This window comes from Condylura cristata, unplaced genomic scaffold (genome assembly GCF_000260355.1).
Source record: "Condylura cristata isolate star-nosed mole 26May11 unplaced genomic scaffold, ConCri1.0 scaffold00001, whole genome shotgun sequence".
In the NCBI taxonomy this organism is placed as follows: domain Eukaryota; kingdom Metazoa; phylum Chordata; class Mammalia; order Eulipotyphla; family Talpidae; genus Condylura; species Condylura cristata.
In genome coordinates, this window is record NW_004567102.1 from 45,910,738 (window position 1) to 45,934,387 (window position 23,650).

A 23,650-nucleotide genomic window follows, 5' to 3' on the forward strand; every position below is an offset into this window, starting at 1 on the left:
GAAAGCCACTTCAGCTTGAGTTCGATACCGGCCTGCCACAGAGGTGATCCACATGGTACAGCAGACCTCTCCTGACCCCACTGCTCTCCTCAGTAGTGTACTTCATCAATCTGCCTGTTCTGCTCCCCACTATATCTCTGGTGAATCCTCTCACCGCCCCTGAATCTCTGGACTGTACCCCAGTTCTGTATGCCCAAATAAATATATATATATATATATTAAAAAAAAGAGTTACAGAAACTTCAGGAAACCAGAAGGAGCAGAGACAAACTAAAAGATGATATGAGTTTAAATATTCACATCGTCTCTTCTCAGTCTCCAAAACATCAAAATTGTACATGGAGATCATGCAAAAATCAGTAAAGGCACCTGGGTATACACCACCTCCCTCTAAAATCCCTATATTCACTAGGGGCATCTGCTTATTTAAAAAAAAGATACTTGTGGTATCTTTAGTTAGATAATAATGACTAAATTTTCTAGGCACATTAATTTTTATTGAGGTAAGAAGCCATATTTTAACTTCAATAAAATACTATCAGGAAATGAGAAAAATGAATGTCGTTTCCACCAAAATGTCACACCTTCATAAGATGAAAAAGCTTACTTAAAATTCTCTCTACCTTCACAATATGAAGATCCCTTCAAAATGTATTCTATTAAAATCTCTAAAATTTGGAAAACATCTGGCCTATGAAATTATGGAGGGGAGAGGTTTGTGGTTTGAAGTATATTGTTTGAGGTAATGTATATGGAAAGAATTCACTTATCATTCTCAGGCTTCATAGAGAACTAACCCTGAAAACAAATGTATGTGGTAGTTCACTGCTACCATAGAGAATCAATAGCCATCTATTTAATTTGCTAAGACAATGTAAATTAGTAACTTCCAGCCAAATGTGTGATATACATATCAAACAAACCTGCAACCTGTTCATTATCAAAATCCTGTCAACACACACACTGAGTCACTTAATGACATTTCATATAAGACAGTTTTCACATTTGCAGCTATAAAAAATTGTCCTAATTATTTTTATCCAAAGAATTGGAGTGAAGACTCATAAAAGGGTAGTCAATTTCAGCTTTTCATCATGTGTGCTTCTGCATGTTTATTTCAATTTCCATTCAGAGACATAAAACATTGACAAAAGTGTGAACCATGTTGATTTTCCTTTAGTAAATCATTTATCCTCATTACATCTTTTTAAGTTGATATAGAGTTCATACTCTAATCCTACAACTCTGAAGAGGTATGTAACATGGAGACTGATAGTCAACAGAAGAAAGCAAGTGCACTTATTCAGTGCAAAGCGAAACAGAATATTTCCAAATGACGACAAACATAAATTAAGTTTACCCTTTGGGAGGTCTTACTTGCATTCTGATTATTTATATGGGTCTGTGTGACTATATACCCTGCTGTTTGATAAAGAAAAAAAAAAAAGAAATGATTTCTAGCCACAGGCACCCACCAGAGATCAGAGTGTACATCTAATTCTCAGGATATCTCAGACATACAAAGCACCTTCTTAAAGATTGTCCATTTTCTTTTCATGGAAAGCAGACATCATTTTTTCACTCTTTAATACTTCTGCTTCGCAGAGTGGCTTATTTTAAGAATTATGCTTTGCCATCTTTCCTAATGTTTATTTTAGTAATATGAAAAATTATATCCATAAAAATGGTTTTGATTCATGATATCCAAAATTTGATATGCAACATTTCTACTGTGCATTAAAATCCACAGCTTTCTTACTGTTACCAAAAAATTAACAGTATTTATTTTAACATTGTTAAATTAGAAAAAGAAAACTTAATCACCAGCTATTCTTTAATACTCAATCCTCAGCTAAGCCATACTGTCAAAGTCTGCCGCATTAAATTTTCTTATCAAACAGGGCATAAAGTAAATAGTCTTATTAGCAAACATATTTCCAACTACTACATTTTTAATTTAGTAATTTAACAGGACGTGAAATGAATTTAGTCCCCATCACCTATAGTATAATCTGATTGCAACTAGCACCCATTAACCAACTACCTAATATCAAAATAGAATTTCTACTAAATGCTTCGTGTGCCAGGGCTTCCAAAGTACCTAACCCCCGAGGTCCCCTAAAATCACAAGCATTTCAACCTCTGCTAAAAATAAGTCCACTGCCACACAAAAGGGTTCTTCATAAAGGCTTCAACCTTTAGCAACTCGATTTGCCCAAACAGTATACAGAACGTGCTTTCTCCATCAGCCTCACACCAGGCCACGTGATCAGTCCGTAGGGCCACACAGGCAACCAGAAAGAATTATTATTTCTAGAAAGAACAAGGCTCACTCGCGGTCTCCCAGCCCACTCCGCCCGCAGGTGACACCGCGAAGCCGCTCCTCACCCCGGGGCGCGGTCATACACCGCGCGGGGTCTGGGCTTTAGCTCCGGTCATTTTGCTTTCTGGAAGTTAAAGTCAGACCCTCCTGGTCACTTAACCCCCACTCCCACCCCACCCCCGCCTTGTGGTTCAGGGAAAGAATCACTCTCAGAACTCTTAACTTTGATTGGAGACTCTGGTTAAAATTAAGAACTTCAAACCCAGATCTGAAAAAGTGAAACAGATGTCCTGTTTGTTAACCATAAATGGCTCCGTACGTCGGACCCTTTCCTCTCTCTTTTTTTTTCTTTCTGGCGCATTAAGTTTTATTTAATGCAGAGTTCGCTTAAAAGGTTAAAAGAGAGAAAATAGAAAGCAAATATGGACTGTAGATGGAAAAACTCCTAAATCTTTTTCTAGAATATAACGAAGGAAGCCTCTTCGTAAAGATGAAAGTGCTCGAGCTGCCGGCTCCCAGTGCAGCCAGCACTGGGGGAAGGGGGAGCCAACCCGCGTCCCCAATGGACCCCAGACGCTCCTAACTCGGCCGTGCCCATCACCTGCAGCCCCGTAAACAGCGGTGTCGCCAGGCGTGGGCGACAGGGTCCCAGCCTTGCACTCACGTGAGGACATAGTTGACGCTGACGATACAGTGTGGCCTGGAGGAGCGGCTGTTGTGCACGATGGTCGCATAGCTCTGCACCCACACCCAGCCTCCGTGCTTCGCCAGGAACCTGTAGTACTTGGTGGTCACCTGCCCCTTTACCAGCACTGATGGAGAGACAGAAAGCAGCTAGAGGGGAACGAGTCTGCTCCGGATCCGCCCCAAATACAACCCCTGGGGATGGGAATGCGGGTCCCCCGCGGGCCATAATTGCTGCGCGGAGGCTGGAGGGGGAGCGGCCCTGCCCATTCCCAAACGAATTGATTGTTCTGTTAATTTGCATTGAGTCCTTACTTCCCTCCATTAGCGAGGAGGGGAGGAGACGCGGCAAGTTGGGGTGGTCCCTTTTCCATTCCTCTTTCTCGAAATAGGGAAGGTAGGGTTTGGGCAGCTGAATACCAAAGCTAGTGTTCCCTGCCTGGGGAGAAAAAGCTCAAAGCAAAGCTCTATCGAAAGCCCGCGAAAGTCAAGGGACAGAACCGAATGGGGCTGACTTGGTTTTTGTTCCCATCTTCAGCGAGGTTTGGATGGAGCGAAAAATATCAATGGGAGAATAAGACCTCTCCCGGGGGTACTTTGCCCAGAAATTCCACCTCCACTCGTGTGAGCGTCTGTGAATGTTAGGGAAACAAGGTGTGCCCAGAGTTTAAGCAGCCAGCAGCAGCCGCAACCGCAGCAGCAGCGAGCAGGATCTCACATCCAGTCACCACTTCTCCACAGCGGCTCCCGCAGGTCTTACGCTTCACTCAAACCACACCCTGCGCTTCCTCCCCACCCGACACCTGTCGCCCTGCAGAGTCTTACGCAGGTGGTGGGCGCAGCGCAGATGGAAGGTGTCGCAGCCGTGCACGTGGTGGTACAAGGTCTTCTCGATCAGGTCCTGAGGTTCATACCCCGTCAGCTCCGCCACTCTGCAGAGAGCAACCCCCACGGGATGAGCATAAGGATCGCCCTCTTCCAGACAACCATCTCAGACCCCGGTTCCCACCGTGACTTTCGCAGGGTCCTAGCAGTTTCCTTATCTGCAAAACGGGCCCAAGAGGTTGGCTAGGAGCTCTCAATCAGACTGAGTCAGACTGCCCTCCCCTACAGGCAGTACTGTCTTGCCCTAGCCACCCACCTGGAGTCCAGGAAGATGAGCTTCATGTCCAGGCTGGCCCTGAACATGAACATGTTGCTGTGCAGTTTGATCTCCGTGACTGCGCTGGGAGGCAGTGAATGGCCCACTGCCACCAGGCCCACATTCTGGTAGCAGCCATCGAAGGGGGACATGTCCAGACTGTACTGGCGGATCTTTAGGTAACCGCTGCAGTGAATGACCTGTGGAGGCAGGGCAAAAAGTGAGACTCAGTGGTAGAAAACATACAAAGGATGGGAAGGGGATTGAAACATTTGGAAACTCTTGCAGAAACACCATGTGCTCAGGCTCCTGCACCCAGTTGTCTAAAGTTATCTGAACTCCAAAGGAGGTTTCTCAAGGCTGTGTCTGTACTGCTACCCTGGGCTCAGAGGGGTGGGAGGGGGCTGCAAACACTTCAGAGATTTAGGTCCTACCAACCCTATAATATCCAAATTGCATAGGGCCCTGGATCTGCCATCCAATCAAGTTTAATCTCAAACAAGAAAAGTATCCCAGCTAAAACTCAGGTTCTTAAAGGGGGGGGAGAGAAGGAAAGAACCTACACAATGTCAGAATCTGAATTTATAACTACTTGATGAATCCATTCAAAATACTGATCATTTCAGATGCTTAACAGTTTACTAAGACCCAGCTATGCACTCAGGTGGGTCGGGCAGTATCCAGAAGCAAAACCGGTCTTTTAATGAGTTCCAGGTGTTGAGGGGACTCTGGTTCCTCCAAGTCCAAGGAGCTTTGACAGAGGCCGTCTGAGCCACAGGGAAAACCCTCTCACACCTCTAACGCCTGGTGCCCTGTCTCCTCCTCATAAACGCTAAGTGGCTGCTGGTACCAGAAGCATCAATGTCTAGTCAACCACTCACTCACCTTGTAGCCACCGCAGGTGAGACCCGCGTTCCTCTTGGCTAACACACACTTCATTCTCAGGAAGAAGGAACGCTCAATCTCGTACTCTGGGAGAGAGGAGCAGAAGGAGGCATAGGACATGAGGATAACTGGGGAAAAGCCACAGGCAGATGCTAAGTGCACCCCAGAATCGCAGCCCACTGCCTTACCCTGGACAAAGTGAGAGTGGTAGGGCTGGTGGGCTGTGAGGACTGCGGTCATCTCGTCATGGTCAGCGGGGTGGATGTATTCATAAATGCTGTTCCCGGTCAGTTCTACCTGTAAAGAGGAGGGTATGGCCATCTCTGCCGAAGTGGTGGGCAGCTCTGTGGAGAGGCTGCAGGATTGGATAGGGGGGATCTACAGGACTGTGAAGTCAGGAATCAGACTCTAGCACCCAACGAGAGTTCTGATTCCAGTTTGCTGCCTGCTAATTCTTTCAGCTTGTCTAAGCCTCAGTTTCTTTACCTATGAAAGGAAGTAGCAGTAGTAGCAGCAGCAGAAACAGCTCCTGGCCATGTTCTGGTGATGACACGGTGACAGCTATATAACCTTCTATCATGGTGCTTGACTAAGTTAGAGATTCAAAATGGTAGCCACTGTTTGGATCTGGGGGAAAAGCTGAAGGATAGGGGGAAATAGAAGACAGATCCTGACCTCCTACCAGCTGAGATATTTCCAATTCCAAAAATGCACATATAAAAGCTTTGAGGAAACTCTACCTTACCTCTACCTCTACCTCCTGCCTCTGGTTCTAGCTATCAACTTTGAAGGCTGGAGGTATGGGCCACTCACCTACCTGAGAAAGACCCAGGTGGACTGAAGCTGTCTCAGAGATGTACATGATCTTCCCATCTGGGGCCACCACGAAAATGAAACCATCCAGGGTCTGGGGAAATAGAAACAAAGTTGGAGAGTCCACTAGGTCAATGGAAAAATTGGGTGGTTGGGGAGGTGGGAGAAGAGAAATTAGGATATTCAATCTTGAACATCAAAGCAATGTGGTAGAGACAGGCTAGAAGAAAATCAGACATAGAAACCAGACACAAGAGCCCTATCTTCTATTCATTACAAATTCATAAGCATATAGGATATGGACTGAGAGATATCCAGAACAAGTATGAATGAGGCTACTGCCCTTTAAACATAAGATCCATTGAACTGCATAAAGCAAATACATGTATAATCCACGCACACGACAGACATACATCTACCAGGGGAGCCTGTGACTGAGATAGGTTAGTTTCCTGGGATGATGGTCAAAGAAAGGTAACTTTCTACATCAGTCTCGGAGGAATCCATAGTGGTAATGTCCAATAATGGAAAGAATATTGGCCAGTTTTAAAAAATAATGGAAGGATGATGTAGAAAGACTGGCACTCTGAGTAGTTCATCCTCTGATGGGAACTGGCCAGTGGATCTGTGAAGTCCAGGAGAGGGAGATTTAGGAGATGAGAGGCTTTCCAGGCAGCAAGTCTACAGAGCAGTGCTATCATGTATATGTGTGTTTACACTGATGCTTTAAACTGACAGACCCTCCATAAGGGAAAGTCATAGGCGTTCTCTGTTCCTTTATTTCTGTGAATGAGGCTCAGTCCAGACTGTGGAGACAGAAAGCCCTCAAGTTGCTGGAAGTCTATCAGGGGCATTGGCCTGAAGACAGACATGACTGACTACACAGCTGACCAGATTGTGTTGTGGGGGCATGAAGACTACGGAGCCAAAGGTTTGAGGGGGAATCAGAGAGGCCTTAGAGTAGCAACTTGAAGAAACAGTTTGAACTGGAGAGAAGAAGGTATTCTAGGCAGAAGGAATGATGTGATAAAGGTAGGGACTGAGAGGAGGGATTTTCTGGGTGTTTTCAGGTGTGATGAGATTGGTAGTCCAGAAATGGATGTGAGGAAGTATTCTGGTGCAGATTTTCTGGAGCATTTGAGATGTCAACCTGAGGAACTTGGAGTTGTTTCTATAGGCATCAGGGTTCCAACAGAAGCTACTAAGCAGGAAATGGCATGCTTAGATGTGCTTTTTTTTTTTTTCTGGCAGAATGTGAACAGTGACCTATGGGAGGAGAGAGTGGGGGAAGAAAAGATCAGAGATGATCAAATATCGGTTTATGTGATCACAAAGGGGATTGGGAGGAGGTAAGTTTAATTCAAAGATGGTTCTGGCTATAGAATTTAACTTAGGGTGGTAGAAAGGAAAATTGAGACTGATTTTGAGGTTTAAAAATTAGGAAAGCATAATGAGTTTTTTTTTTTTTTAGTGGAAGTCTGGAAAAGGGAAATGAATTCTTGTATTAGAGATATTAAACTGGAGGGACATGTAGATTTCCATCTGCATGTGACCAGTTGGCAATAGGAAATAATAATCTGACTGGAAAAAATAGCTGGAGTACTGTAAATGTGGGGGAGGGGTTGAAGCAGAGGTTTTGCCATTGGATGTGATCACCTGAGATCATTTGGATGTTTTCAAGCTGTGAGAGGAGAAACAGAACCTTGGGGGAAATGCCAGCATTTACATCTAGCTAGAAGGAAAACTAGAGGAACAAGCCAAGAGAGAGGAAAATTTAGAGAATTGTGTTACTTTAGAAACCAAGAGAGGAAAGGATGTCAATATGTAATGCCACCTCCATCAGGTTTTTTCCCAAATATCAACTGATGGAGTTTCTTTGTGCAGGTGCCCATTTGAAATGTTACCAATGAAACACAGCCCTCCTCCTTCCCCTTCTTCTTCTTTTTTTTTTCCTGTAGCATCCATTCTACCTTTTAATCTATGAAGTGCACCCATGTTAATTTGTGACATTGAACTGCTTAGAATGTAAACTCCATGAGGGCAGGGCTTTCTATCTAGCACACATTTGGCCCTACCATAATTGTGGAATGAATAAAGCCAGGTAGAGTAAGATGAATATCTATGCTGAGTAGTGGAGCTTGTGTGGAGCAAGTACAATGATAAGAAAAATGGCAGGCTGTGGAGTGTGAGAGTATCAGGACAAGGTGATTGATGGAAACTGAAAGTATAAATAAATGCTTTGAGAAGTTTGGGGTAAAGAAGAAAAAAATTGGGCAAGAGCTAGAAGGGACAAGGGATTATTTGGGGTTGTTTATGTATATGAGAGAAATTAGCTAGGAAGATGGAAAAAAAGGCGTTGGGGGATAGAGATCAGTTGTTGAAAGATAACTGAGAAAGATACAGCATCTTTCTAATAAATTTGAGTGTTGTGGAGGCCAGCCCTGTGAGGAAATGTGCCAGCAAGGCCTTTCATTGCTCTATGAAAATGAAATCTCTTATTAGAATGAAGTCCAGGACAAGGTAGTAGTGGGCCTGGAAAGACCAACTCAGTTCTGCAAGGGATGCTGTTCTTCCTGGCCAAGAAGGGAGAAGTGGCCCAGAGTCCCCCGCTGCTGCTGATGGTTTGAGGCTCCTGTATGAACAGCTGAGGTAGACTTTAAAGATTTGCTAGTCACTTAAGCAGGCAATGGGCAATTTAAAATGGCACAACTGCAAACAACAAGGCAGTGTGTACCTCGTGTGCTTAAACTCATCTGGGGAGGTGTAAATGTGTACCCCAGAGTATGTACATGGCCTGGCCTGGGCTGAGCAAGGGTGGAGAGAGGAGAAACCCAGGAACTACAGGAAGGAGATGAAAGGAGTTGCAGATGCAGATGCAGCTGGAAGGTATGGGTTTAAAGCACTGGCAGGCATTTCTACCAGATTCCCGTGATTTCCTGTGTAAATCCCTCATTTCGACAGTTTGCAGCCGGTTTGGGCAGCTTGGCTGGGAGAGCTCTGGTTCCCTGGGCCTGTTGATGTCAAATGGCTCGTTCTCCCAGGTTCCTCAGCCTTCTGAATTGGGGAGTTTTCAACCCAATAAGTAAATGTTCACCTTGCCCCTTTCTCTGCTTCCAGTGGTGCAATCAGGCACCGACTGAGGTTAAAAGCTACACGTGTAAAGTTTGGAAAGGCTCGGAGAGAACCACATTCGGACCTGATTCTATTTTTCTGGGAATCCAGAAGTCCTGCGCGGAAGCCAGACACCCAGACACTGGGAGCGCGTTGCGCGATGACGCCGCGCACGTACCTGGAGCAGATGCGAGCCCAATTCTCTACCAACGTTGTCCAGCGGACTGGTCCGACTAGAGTGGCCCCACGCCTCGCCCAGCCCTGTGAAGACACGGAGCGACCCTTTAGTGATGGGCCCTCGCCCAGTAAGCAATATGCTAGTAGTCTCCAGGTTATGTCGCACTGAAAGGGCACATAGGGCCGGATAACATCTCTGCTCGCCACCCACCCACACCAGGAAGCCTGGGAGCCGGTTAATTCCAGCCCAGACTCTCAGCTTCTGCGGAGGTTAGACTCCCTGCAGGAAAGTCCCTGGTCAGACTTTCTTGAGGTCTTGGCTGCCCCTGGCAGGACTTGAAGTGGCCGGGTTTGGCAGTAGCTTCTGATCTGAAGAGGAACCTCGACACCACACTCCAGGGATGACTTTTATGAAGGTTCATCAGTGTGCTGGGGGAGTGGGGGTAGGTAAGAGTGGGTGAAAATCCAAAGTTTTCACCATAAGAGGCCGTGGATTTCCAGCCGTCCAAGAAACAGCAGACGACCTGGAGTGGCCTGAGGCGGTGGGTCGGACCTGTGGGTCCCTGGTGTGCTTTCTGATTGGCTCGCGAGTCTCCAGACATTTTCCTCTCTTCCGCCTCAGACTTTAATCTCTTTCAGAAAAATCTGTTTGCAACAGCCCTTTGCAATTCTTCTACTTCTGTCATTCCTCCCACCCCCACCAACCTTACGCATCCTCAATTCACGCCTCCCCTAACTCACACAAGCTTTTTTAAAAAATCAGTTACTTTCAAGTGTTATTGCTGTCTTAACTAGTTTTGTTCGCTTCTACTTTCCAGGTATCCTGTATCAGCAAATACAACCCCTTTCTTTCGTTGATGTCATCTCTGTAAGATCTTTCTAGACTTTGCCAAAAGTCATTTCTACGGTGATTCTAAAGCAAAACAAAACCTCTCATGATATCGCTGGCTGATTGCTAAAATTTAATATGGATTCTGCTTTAGTACCTGTTTGTAGAAAGAAAATGAAAAATAAAGCAGAAAAAAATCTTGCCTAGGTCACGGTTAAACTTATTTGTGTGTAATATATTTTAACAGTAATGCTACTGAAATTATTTTTAACTTAGTACTTACACACTTGTATGTTTACACCACTAAACAAGGTTTAACATCCCCCCAAAAGGTGATTTACTGATTGCTTCGTCATGGAGCAAATCACTTTAAGTATACAATGACAAACACACTCTCATTGTGATATGAGCATGGGGGCGGATCTTTCCGAATAAAACATGGAGTTGGACTCTTAAAATGGGATGGCCAGGAACTGCTTCCTAAGCAAGCGATCAAAACCCTGGTAACGAGGAATCGTGAGCGCCCCTTAAGCTCAAATGGGGTCTTTCCGGGTGTTTGCACATCTAAATAAATCTAACGATTTCCCCACTACTCTGCAAACACTGACGCTTCCCGCCCGCACCCTCACTCCTCTCCCTCCCAAGCGTCCAGGCAACCCTTTCTGCTTCTTCAGCCTGTTGCGGTTTTCCTCCCCAGAGTAGCTCCTGCTCATCTCCGGTCATCCTGCACCGTTCTGGACGATTGCGCCCCTGTAACCTATACACACCCTTCTTGTTGTCACCTCTTTGCATCTCCATTCCAGCCAAGCAACCCTTCTCTGTTTCTGGCACTGGCGAAACCATTTCTTCATCCCGGTTTACACTTACCCAAGCAGAAGTGGCGGGAGTGGTTACCTTGAGGAGGCCTGGGCGGGGGTGGGGGTGGGGAGTGGTGTGAAAAGCTCCTGAGGGTGGAGCCGACCAGTGGACGCCTAGGGTCTAAGATGAAAAACAGTGCTTCGCAGGGTGCTAGTGACCCCGCGCCCCGGCTCACCGGAAGCTGACCGAGGCGGTGATGTGTCTGAAATCAGTGTTCCCCGGCACCCCCATGGGTGCGATGTCTGTGCTTGGAGCCAACGAATGTCTTTATTCTAAAATTACATAGGCTTCCCAAAGCGGCTGGAAGACTGCCGAGAGAAGCCTTCTGACCCGGAGCATCTGAGAATCCCCGGAGCTGGGCTCCGGGTTAAGTACGGGTTCCGAACCCGCGATGCCAACCGTGGCTATTTGTTGCCTCGGGTTGCGGCCTCATTAGAATGCGCCTACGAGGGAAAAATAAGACTTCCCTGTAGGTTAATAAATAGCCCATCCTGTTGCAGGTTAACAAGGGCCTCCCTCGCCCTCCTCTGCTCCTCCCCTCCACCTTTAAAGGAACCTTTTGCTTTCACGGAGCATTGCCTTCCCGTCAGTTCCCGGTCGAAATCTCCGTCGCATGATTATGTCTAGGTTAATGTTTTATAAGGGGCTGGCTATTCTCATGTACCTGCCAGGCTTACCTGACCTAATACAGGGGCTAAACTCGCCCTTCAGCATGTCGAGGACACCTCCCGAAGCTTCAGCCATGGGCCTGACTCCCGAAAACCCTGGACCAGAGACCCCTCTCTTTGGACCCCCTCACCTCTTGCTTGCGGTGACGCCCTCCCGCACCCAGTTTCAGTTGGCGAGGGGGGTAAGCTGAGATTTCGTTTCTGCACTTGACCTACCGCAGAAAATTCTCAAATCCTTTGATTGTTGTTTAAAATGAGGAGGAAACCAGCTCCCTTTGCAGCAGGATTACAGTGGGAACAAGATCTAAAGATTCTCTTGTAATTCGGTGAGGCCAAGGGAACAAGGTTTTGCAGAAGAGAAAAGGAGCTCTGTGAGGGAGGCGATAACTAAATCGGGTTTTAGACAAAAGGATTTTCCCTAGCTAAAGTGGTTGAAGACAAAGGAAAACATAATCTATTTTGGAAGATTTCCAAGATATGCCACATTAACCTTACCAGATAAATGTTGCGTCTTCCCACCCCTCCTTCCCTTAAAGTCTGGTTTATCATATTTACATAAGTAGTATTAGAAGGGATGTATCTATTATGGATCTAAAGGGCTAGCTCACATTTCATGTGAAAACCCGGGAGAAGTTTCACTGTTGCTTTACCCTCAGTGTGGTTGAGCCATTTCCATTTAAATACCCCCTGACCCAAGGATTACCTCAATGGACTGACTGCATGGGTTTTGTAATTTCCTGAAAATGAGATTTCGATTTATAAAACAAGAAACCAATTAGTAACCAAATGAGGCGAAGTAGATCCACTAAAATTGACCTAATCCCACAGGCACAATTTAGGCCCGTTCTTGGCGAATGAATGATGAGCCCCAGTCTAGTGTGAGCTCAAAGCATCATCCAGCTGTGTTATTGCAAGCAGCAAAAATAAATTGATCGAGCTTTTCCTTCAGAATGAATTTCATACCCTTGACAAAATATAGATTGCAGACCCAGCATCAAAGCCTCCCTCAGACAGGGAGAGGAAGAAAAGGGCTTGTTTTGTTGTTCTATTATTATGATAATTATTATTTAATAAATAAACAGTATTTCCAGAGAAGTGTGTTCTAGTAGTCGGTCCAGGGAGCTTTCATCTTTCCAATGGGTCCTATGTGCCTTTTAGGGAATGTGGGGCTGGGAGTTGGGGAGAGGCTGAGACAGCTCTTCCAGAACCTGAACAGAATTTGGTGACTGTGATAGGAAAAGCCCTCTTTGACTGTGCCCTAAACTAGGGTCCGTGAGGGCCCCGTCACACGTGAGTTTTCTGCTGAGCTTGCAGCTTCGGGCTGCGTGCATAGTCCAAAGCCCTTTCCCAGTCTAGCAACCAAGTGACCTTCCTTTCAGGACTCAGGAAGTCTCCACGGTTGGTTTCTCAGGGGAACAGAGATACCGGGATTGAGCGACCTTGCCGAGAAAGATCGGACATTGAGTAGGAGGTTGCTTCAGTCACCCAAATACTCGCCTCCAGGGTTTGGGTCCTGCCCTTGCTCCAAACCCACTTCCTACACTAGTCGGGTGTGGTCGACCTCCCAAAGGCATCGGTGGTCGCAGGGGGGCCAGATTTGATCCCATACAGCTGTTTGGTCTCTACACTGTGTGTCTGTTGTCCACAGCGGCAATGTGTGCCTTGCCCTCCCCTAACAGCCACAGTGACCCTCCCCCCCCCCCCCCCCCCCCCGCCACGACCGGAGAATCACTAATGTTAGTGCAAATCTAGGGTGGAGACTGAGAGTCGCAGCGCTGAGTCTATGCCCTGTGCTCTGCCTTTCAAGCTAGGGCTTTCCGGTCGGGACCCAGCCTACTGGTCAAGCCGCCTGGTAAGCACCTAGGCCCGCCACCGGAGAAGTGTAGGGCGTAACTGAAGAGGTGCATTCAGGTTTCAGATAAAAAGTGGGACAAAAGTAAAGGCTGGGTTCATACAAATGCCACTCATGGCAACCAGAGCTCGTAAGCAGTGTCGACCCAAGACTCCTGACCTTATGCTGTGGTCCCGGCGGTGCTGTTGCCACCGGAAAGGCGGGAGAGGGCCCCGCCGAGGGGGCTGCCCCAATCGGCAGGCTGATTCAGGTTCAGTTCTCCTTGGACATGGGACCCAGCGACCGCACCGTGCTAGCCCTTCTGCGAACCACCCGCTCAGGTGGGGTCTTGGATTAAGGTTTAGAAAACATCACCTTCTTGTAGGCAGTGAAGGGCAGTACCAGGGGCAGCGGGCCCACACTGACACTCCTCTGTTCACGCGGGGGAACCCTGGGCCGGGTAAAGACTCGGTTGGGCAGAAAGTGAGGAGACACCATGCGGAGGCCGCCAGCTGGTGCACTCTTGCTCGGCTGCGGCACCCAGAGCGTTGCGTGAGGGGTCCAGGGCGGCCGCAGTGGGAACTGAACCTGAGGGGCACAGTGGACCTGGCCGATTTCTTGTTGATACACATCTCTGCAGAGTGCTTCCTCGGTTCTGTAGGAGCTTCGACAGGGTTTCTTGTCCCGGTTCTAATCAGAGTCACAGAGGTCGAGCGACTCCGCACACGAACCGCCCGTGGGATGCGGGTATCAGCGGAAAGTTTCTCCGCAATTCAATTCGCAGACGCCGTATTTTACATTATGGGATGAGTAGGCCCTTTGCGAAATAACTGCTCCCCCCCCCCCGCCCTCTCTACCATTTATCAGAAACTGGCTATGGTTAAAACCATCAGGTGTTAGCTGGGTCTCAATCTCATTTTCTTGAGAAATGCCCACTTAACAGATCTAGAAATTCAGCTAGAATCTCGAAACTGCCGAGATTTTATTGGAAAACAATTCCTCTAGAAACCAGGTTTCCTCTGAAAATTTACCCCCATTTTGGCTTAAAGTGGTGATTGTTCCCTGCTTTACAAGCATAGCTCGTGATGCCCTGCTCTGTGTTGTTCTTGTTGTTGTTTCTACTCGTGATCCCTCCTTTTAAAGAAAAAAGTAAACTTTTCATTGATCTGATCTACAATTTCTAGCACATAAATCTGCCCTGCAAATGCTCTGCATGGACTTTAGTTCTGCACTTTACATTTTAAATCAACATCAAAACTGGAATTAAACAGAGAGAAACAGCGTGGAGCATAAACTGCTCTTAAAGGCTTTTAAATGAGAAAAACTTCTGTAAGAAAATAAACATGGAAACCTAATGCTCAATCATTTCCCCCAGCAGCAAGAAAAACAGCCTTAAATCACCCATCCACGTGGGAAATAGGGGCCAGTTTTTTCTTTCAGTTCTCAGCGTAAAAAAAAAAAAAGTGATTAAGGATTTCAATCTTGAACTGAGTATTATAGAGAGGGTCTGTGGAGGTTTGTTTAATCATCCTTGCCCTTCCAGCCTTTGTACACTCTTTCCTGTAAAACTGCTAATTTCAACTCTGTGATTATTTTTATTTCCCCAAGATATCTTGACAATGGTAGTGTGATGTTACCAAGATTCTGAATATATAGATTTGAAAACATGTCTGATAATTTCAGAGGTTATTACTGCAAGCCAGTAGATTCCCTACCAAAACTGTACTATATCTGGCTAACAAATAATATTATTTCTTAGTATTTTGGTCTATTTTGCCTACATATAATGTCTTTTTTTTTTTTTTTGGTACTGCCTTTCTGGCTTTGATAAAGGCAAAGATATATATTTACATGCCTCCATTTTTCCTTTGCAAGGCTATTTTAGAATAGAAATGTTACCAAATGAAAGATAGGTAGTTATAATGATCCCATAGTAATCTTCCCTGAGTTATTCTTTATTATTAAACATCTAATCTAAAGCTTTATTCTTAATTATCCCAAACACCCATAGTCTATTCCTGTTTGTGTTCTTTCTCACTGCAACAGCTCAATTTTACCTGCTAAGATAAATACACACTGCAGTTTTCCTGTGGAGAACATTGTATGGGACAGTTGGGGAGGGATAGGTATGAGTTATAGTTTAAGTAATTTAAAAATTAATATAAATATTGGAATCTTTTTGCTGATATAACCTTTTGGGCATTATAGTGAAATGTCTAATGGCCAAAGATCAGTGGGGTTTCAAAGTCATTGTTAAAGTCATTGTTTGAAGTCATTGTTATGAAGTCAAAATCATGTTGCATATAACAGATTGCTTTACCATGAACTAGTTCTCTATCCCATCCTAAAAACACAATTTTATTGAAGATCTACTAACCACTAGGATGGCTTCAAGATACATATATTTAAATGAACTTCATCTTCAAACAAATTCTTTTCACTTCTCATCACTAAAAAAGATTCCCCCTTTTATAAAGTGTCTAGCTTTCCCACTGTCATAGACCCCAATCTTGTTCGCCTTCTCTAGATTTCCTTAAGAATTGAACCCAAATTTGGCACCCTCTGCAGGTTGTGCCCGGTTGTGACTTGTGATATCACTTCACTGAAAGCTTTCACTGAGAGCTGGTGGTTTTTTATTTTATTTTATTGTTTTGTTTTGCTTAATATTCTAAAGGGTTGTACTTGTATTTTTAAATCTAATCTGCCCTAAAAATTAAAACCTCATTCCTATGAACCAGATGCCCTGATGACCCTGTCTAGCTCGCCAGGTGGAGGCTCTGGGTGAATTATGAGTGCAACAGTAGCTAGAGAAATAAATGATGTGCCCAGAGTTCACACATCGTCCATCCCCTCTTCCCAATAAACTCACACTCACCGACTGAAGAAGGGAGGGGAAGGAGGGGCTCAGCCCCGATCTCTGGAGGAAGGGGGAGGGGGTGGGTGGGCTGTAGGAATCACCACCTCAGTTAAAGCTGGCAAAGGGGACCGCCTGGCCACCAAGGGGACTCCAGCCTAAGTCTTCACCAGTGCTGTTTTAAAACAAAAATTTGCCTGAGAGCGATTTTTGTTGTTACATTATCACGAAATTTATAATTTGGGCGTTAGCTCTTAAACAGAAAAGCTTGTTCGCTTGAAAACAAAAACGAAGCACAAAAACCAGCCGGATCCCTTCCAGGCCAAGCCTGCCCGGGGTCTGCCCTGATAGTCGTGGCCCTGGCCCAGCGACTCCCTGGGCGCTCCTGTCCCTCTCTGCGCCCTCCCCAGAACGCAGACCCGCTATTCTTTTCCTCCCGCGATTACTCAAAGCCCCACAAGCAGCACCATATGCTTCTTCTGATCAAACAGCGAGCGACATCGGCACCGATAATTGACGAGACCAGCTAGAAATCACGCAGAAAGGGAGCCCACTGAGACCGCCGGGGCTGACAAATCACTGCTAATAATCCTGTTAGGAACAGCGCGGCCAGCGGAGTTCGCAATAGCTTTATTTTTATAAAGTAGGCGCTGACAGTATAAAAGACAATGAGATCTCTTTTTTAAACAGAAGGCAGTATAGCATAATAGCGTTTCCCCCACCAGCAACTCTCACCACAGTCTGAATGGGGATAATAGTTTTAATATGTTTCCCCTCCTTTTTTTTTCGTTTTAACTTTTCAGGTACTTGAGGCTTTGATTCCTCTCTCCTGTGGTTTCCAGGGTAGATGAGATTGTTCAAGAAACTGTTTTAAGACACAATGACTATAATAGCACTAGTAGTGTTGGGGTAAATTTGAACTGTAATTTGAAAGTTTTCGTTTGTGCCCCAGACCAACTTGGAGAATATTTCCCAAGCTTTTGATTCAGAAACTAACTTTTAGTTAAGATAAAACAAAGTGAAACTCCAACCCTAGTAAGTACTATTCCCTGCCCCATATCTTTAAAGAAACAACAAACTACAAGCATTCAAAAATCAACAGCAATAAAAATCCCTATGGGTGAAATACAAAGTTCAGGTTTGTAAATAATGGGATTCTTTTTGGACTTTTTCTTTGTTTAATATTCTCTCCTATCCATATCCAAAATCTGCCACCACAGCAAAAACATATCTAATTTTTCAAAAATCTGTTCATATTATTGAATGTGGGTAGAGAAAAGGATAGAAAAATGGAACAGAAAAATTTACTCTTCCTAGTGAGTTTAAATAGTTTTATACAGGAAACAATGTTCCATGAAGGTTTCACTGTCTCCACACAGTGAATCTTGATCATCTGAACACAAGTTTTAAATCATGTCAACAGCTCAGCTATTCTAACTTGTAGGCCTTATATGATAATTTTCCCAGGATCTGTTTGCCAACCTGCCACCCAGAAGATATTTTCTAAGCCTGCTAGTCATCTAAATTCAATCTTATGTATTTGGGGACTAGCCTATTATCTCAGAGAGAATATCAAGCCCAGAATTGCAAATCACCAAGCCTTAGGGTTAGTTAAAGAATCTGTGAATGTCTCCTGAAATACTGAGAATAAATTTGCCATAAGCAGCTGAGAGACTTGGGCTAATTCAGGACATGCTTATTCCTGAATGTGCCTACTCTTCATTTGCAGAATTATAGACACATTGGGAAATTATTTCCTTGCTTTAGGTAGTGCCGTGTTCATAGGTCTCTATACATAGCAAAAATACAAGAATTTGGCAGTGCTCCTGCTTTCCAGTAGATACAATTCTAACAATAATAAAAAAGGAAAGTCATGTTTGGATTAGTAGTACTTTCAATTGGGCCCAGTATCTGAAGTGTTGACAAAAGCACTGTTGGGCTGCTTCCCAACCAAACATATCTTGATGGAGTGAAGAGAAAGTAATAATGGGGAAAGTCAAAAGAGTTACAAAAAGGCAACAGGAATTCTAAGTTCAGGGAGGTCCTTCATCAAGCAGCCACTGTAAATGCCCCTTTGCAGAAAGTATGTGGGTAATTATGAAGGCTAGATGTCCCTTTGCATAGAGTGTGTGGGTATGAACGCACTTTTCTGCCCTGAGGTGCAGGTTCACTCACTGGCAAATCCCATACCCCTTTTGCCTTTGAAATTCCATCTGGGCCAGGCCACTTACCTTCTGGGAATACTACTCTCATTTTGAGGTAGCTGGTCGTGAGTCTGATTATGGATGCTTTGTCCAGTTGTGAGGTGATAGCCGAAGGCAAAGGCAACAATTTAGCCAGTTCATAAAATTCACTGTTTTCCTTCTCCCTCCTAGTCCGGGCAGCATTTTTGGACTTCTCTTTCATTGTGTCTCGTTCCCCCTTTCCTCTTACAATATAAACTCCACAGATTCATCCAAAATAAAAAATAAGCTTTCAACTAGAGATCACATTTGGCAAAATATAAAGCATATTTTGACGAAGAGACGGAAGTCTTTACTTCTCTGTGTTGATGGTAATGAAAGACCAATAAGGCAAACAGAAAATATTTTCTTTAAAATGTGAGATGCTAATATAGGGAAGTTGCTGATCCACGGCGACTTGGGCAATCCTAGGAGTCTCTGGGTATTAAATGCTGGTGTCACCCTGAAGAAATCAGCCTTTTCTTCTATTCCTCGCTGCGAACCCGGGTCCTCGGAAAATCGACATAATGATCCCCGACGTTTGCTCTTCAGTGTGGGGGCTTTTGAGGCAGCTCCAAGCCTCTTTGGAAGAACAGGAATGCTGGATGCCTCTTTCAGGCCACTGTAAAGACAACAGCATCAGAGCTTAAAAGATCTGCAGGTCCACAATCGCTCACACATCACCCGAATTCCGAAAAAGCTCCCGAAAGGGCCTCAGCACGCCCCAGCTTTTCTCGACAGGCTCGATACTTTGGTTTGTTTGTAATATAGAAAATGGAGAAATCAGCAGCGAGACCGAGTCCCATACAAATAATGCTCCCATTCCCTCACCCTTGCCAGCCACATTCTGCAGCCCCCTGGGAAGTTGCCCAAACAACCAACCGCATATTTTTGAAGGCCCTTATTAGGAGACTCTCAGCCGCAGGTTCCAGTGCCCGCGTCAAGCCTGGCGCAAGTCCCGGGAAAGCAGGTTTGGGCAAACCAGAACTCCTCCACAGTACTCCCGGCGCCTTTCGGTCCCCCCATTTTGGCAGATCTGGAACTTGGCTACCACTCTAACTTGGGCCTCCAGTCTCAGGGATTCCTCAAAAAGTGGCACTTACACATCAAGTCCCTTGGGACTCCCGAGCGCTCTCCTGCTCAGCAGGGGCGGCAACACGCGGGGCAAGGCCGCGCCAGGTTAACAGGTGGCATATTCACGACAGCCCCCCACAGGCACGGGGCGGGGGTGGGGCGTGGGGCAGTGTCCCTGCCTCTCCCCCTCGGCAGCCCAGCTGCGGGTACTATTGGGTGGGCGCAGGTTGTCTTCCGCTTCACCTACCTTCGGTCCCCGCTGGCGGCCCAGGGTGCGGAGGAGCCCACCTCTTAATTGTACTCATGCCTACTGTCCAACTAAGCCACTCTGCCGGGCCCTCGGCTTCCCACCAGCAGAGAAGAGCCCAACGCGCTCTGGCTCCGTTTTCTTTTCTGGGTCATGAATTGGGGGAGGGGTGCGTGGGAGAAGGGGGATGCAGGCTTTGGGACGGGTGAGGTGGCTTTAGAATCCTCCTCCTTCTCCTCCCCAGTAGTAGCTACGAAGCCAGTATTATTCCTAATTGGAAGCCGAAAACGCCCCCCTGTAACTTCTTTATAGCTTACGGGGTTTAGCTTCAACTTCACTCCCGGGTTCCCTTTCTCCCGCCCTGCCTTAATGCCACTCACAAACCTCCTTGTCTCTGGTTGGCCCGGCGAGCCCGGGGCGCATCGCTCATTGGCTGACAGGGCTGAGCGACGCGAGCACGCCCCCCACCGCCTCCCGCGCGCCCCTGCTCGCTGCTCGTGGTTCCGTTCCCCGCGTGGCTGCAGCGCTCCTAACCAGCCCGGTGCACTGGTGTCCCAGCCACTCGGCAGCAACAACCGTTCCCGGCCTCCGGGGCCTCGCTGGCGAAGGGCAGGACCAGAGCTGCCCAACGACCCCGAGGTCCTGCGATCCCGAAGGCGGCCGGCTGCAGCCCCGAACCTCACAGGGCGGGCCAGCGGCTATGCCTCCCAGCAGGCGATGCCGGAGACTCGAGGCGGGGGGTAGGATTCGCCCCCAGAACCAGCGAGCGCTGCGCCTTTCCCGTGGGCGAGTCTCGGGTCCATGCAGGCCGGTGTTGGCCTTTGTATTCTCTTTCACGTTGTTGTGAAACCACAGCGCACCGAATTATCGCCCGAGGAGATAAGCAATCCCAAAAAGGAGAGTCTTTTTCGAAATGTGTGGAGTTGGGGGCTAATGTGTGAACAGCACAGTTTTGTGGGGTGTTTTCCAGTGGGGAACAGAGGGGGGACCTAAGGAGAAAGAGGTTATATTTCAGGCCAAAATTGAGTTCTTTAGGATGGTTGGTCGTACATAGATATCTCACAACCATCTGTTATCATAAAGGTGAGCAATGAGTTTTTGTGTCAGGACACACAATTTCGACGTAAATAGTCCTTAGAAAAAGTCCGCATGAATGAATGTATTACATTCACAATTTCCTCACAATTTATTCGTTTAAATAAAACTTTGTGTTTTTGCTGAAAAATGATGTGGCAGAGACCCTCTAATATGAACCGCCTTCTTTCTTATCTGAGACAAGACTACAGCCAGCGAGGAAAAGTTGGCTTACCCTCTCCTCCCCAAGACAATTATTGCTAATCACTCCCTTGTTTTGGTGCTGCTGGTGACAACGATTCTACTCCTGGAGATGCGCTTGGAGGTAGTTGTTTCATCGGCCATAAAAGACAGTGAGAGCACCACTAATGTTGCTCTTCTCTCCATAAAAGACAATGAGAACACCAGCTAATGTTACATGGCTCCTCTTGTTTGTGGCACTAATTGCCGCTGAGAAAACATATACTCTGAAGAGGGGTGTGTGCCATGCTGCTGGTATTTGGAACAACTTTAAGAGTGTTTGTTCAAAAATACAGGCATCTGCCACTTCCTTGCCGCCCGATGGCAGTAAGCTTGCTGCAGAAGGACAAGCAGCTTTCTGGGGCTATTTATACATCTGGGAAACACCCGGCAGGAGAAGGTGAAAGTTCTAGATAGAAAGAATAAGAAAAAAGAATGAAACATGGCGATGTTGTAGGTGTATCAAAACTGGGATTCAGCTAGTGGTCTGTAATGTAGAGAAAGGTAATTTCCCCAGAGGCCACAGTCACTTAAAGACTTGGCTGGACAGGATCCCAAATCACAAGTAATACAGTTTAACAGACAAATGGTAGAAAGACAGAGGAAGATGTTGTGGCTCCCATGTACACAAGATTCCAGAAAAACAAAACAGATGTCAAGTTAACTTCTACATGTACAGAGATGGATGAAAGAATATCTATCCTTTTCTTTTTCCCCTCTCTCCACTTCCAATCAGGGGTAAAATAAAGCCGTTCTGCTGAAGCCATGACCCTTTAGGGTTAGGAAGCAATTTTTCTGTTACGGAAAGGAGTTTAGTTCCTGCGGTTTCTATAAATCCTGTCTCTACTTCAAACATGCAGGTGTGTTGGTGCTTTTCTGGGGTCTGAAACCCATTGCCCACAGCAGGGGTTTGGGGGAGTCTGGTAGAACCAGGTTCCCCTATACAGGGCGCACTTCTTGCAGAAGAAACGCAGTGTTGTTGTTGTTGTTGTTTTTCCCAAGCAAGACAGAAAAAAATGTGCGTGGAAGTCTTCATAGCAAAGATGTTGTCCTAGGGGTCCGACCGAGCTGCTCTAGCTTCCTACTGTAGCTCAGTTATCGGTGAACAGAATGAATGTTTAATAAACAAAGTGAATGCATGGCCACGTGGTGACGGCTCGCTAAATCCTCCGCACACAACTGTCTGAGCCGCGTTTACTGAGAGAATGAATTAGCATGGCGACGTAACACCTGTTTTTCTAATCTTTGAACCTAGGCTGGAGTTGGAATGCATCTCTTCACTCCCCCGCCCCGGCGCAGAGACCCGGCCTTGCACCCTCCGGCGACCCCACCCGCCGGCCCCACACTCACGCCCTGCCAGCCTGTGCGTGAACTGACACCTTAGGTGCCTCCCTTGTGTTCCGAAAATTTGTGTTCGCCGCTAGCACGACCAATTTAAAATACATTTCTTGAGGCTAAGAGGCTCATTTTATCCAATTCTTTTCCAACGTGAGGGGGAAAGTTCTATAAAGGAAAAAAAGACAGGTACACAGGTACCACCACCAACAAACACGAATGCTATGTGGGTCTTGGCCGCCTCCTGCTTCCGCAGGTGTCTTAAAATGTAGTCCTCTGAACTCGGTTCTGTCTGCTGGGCCCCAGATTTCGAAGCTAATGATGGAAGAAAGCAAAGCCGATCTATAAACAAACATCTTCCTCTACCCATCCAGGAATAAAAACAGCCCTGCGTGACCACTACACTGGGCTTTCGGGAGCTTCTCTCACCGGGGCTAGGGGTGGGAGGGGCGATGCTGCCCTCAGGGAACCCACATTCAACCCGTCTGAAAGCTAAGCGACGCAATGGCCCAAGCGCCAAGTCCCCTGCGGAAAGGCGCGTCCGCCGTCGCGAATTGCAGACCCGACGCGCCTGTGCGTGCGGAGTCCCGCGCGCTGCGCGCTCCCTGAACGTAGAGGAGGGGGCCTTCGAAGGACTGCCGGGTCCCATCCAACATCATTCAAAGTCTGCACTAGAGAGCAGAACCCGTGGGCTGTAAAAGAACGAGTGCAGAATTGCGGCACAAATCGCTGCACCGACTTCTGCGCGGCTGCCCGACCCCGGCGCGTTGTGGGTCGGACCCCTGGTTGGTTACAGATCTCTATATTGCCTTTGACAACTCTTCTCTGCACCCTGCTGCTTGAGTATCCTATCAAAACTAGACAGGGTTGTCCTTCCCCCTTTCTCGCCCCCTAAATACATCTTTTTTGTTTGTTTGTTTGGTTTTGTTTTTACAGACTGCTAGGTACGTGCAACGCAAAATTTTACACGTTTGTACATCACATACACGTAATTGTACGAAGCATTCAGGAACATATTCCACTTAATGGCCAAGGTCAAGATGAAGATTGTATTTATAATTAAGATGCAAAAAATTGAAGACGGTCACTTAAGCGTCTCTGTGTTATAACCAGATGTTCACTCCCCGCTACTGCAAATTCATCTAGGGAAATTCTAATTTTTTTTCCTTCCATGTATGGAAGTGTCTCCTGCTCTAGTCCCACTTTATTACTCCATTAGACATTGTGATGTTGAGGCAGAAAAAGGAGTCAGTCCCCTACAACTGTGACTTGGTGGGGAGAGTC

General features: G+C 46.4%; 1 protein-coding gene across 1 annotated transcript in view; it reads right to left on the reverse strand.

Moving 5' to 3' along the window:
- SIM1 (single-minded family bHLH transcription factor 1) overlaps positions 1 to 18,580 on the reverse strand; it is a 63,801-nt gene extending 45,221 nt beyond the window's left edge. The window contains exons 1-8 of the mRNA XM_004673726.1: positions 18,406 to 18,580; positions 9,136 to 9,218; positions 5,851 to 5,940; positions 5,222 to 5,330; positions 5,034 to 5,119; positions 4,149 to 4,348; positions 3,833 to 3,939; positions 2,988 to 3,135 (exon numbers count right to left, since the gene is read on the reverse strand). Coding sequence (XP_004673783.1) covers positions 2,988 to 3,135; positions 3,833 to 3,939; positions 4,149 to 4,348; positions 5,034 to 5,119; positions 5,222 to 5,330; positions 5,851 to 5,940; positions 9,136 to 9,218; positions 18,406 to 18,580 — 998 coding nt within the window. The remainder of the gene's footprint in view (positions 1 to 2,987; positions 3,136 to 3,832; positions 3,940 to 4,148; positions 4,349 to 5,033; positions 5,120 to 5,221; positions 5,331 to 5,850; positions 5,941 to 9,135; positions 9,219 to 18,405) is intronic.
- Between the last annotated feature and the right edge of the window lie 5,070 nt (positions 18,581 to 23,650).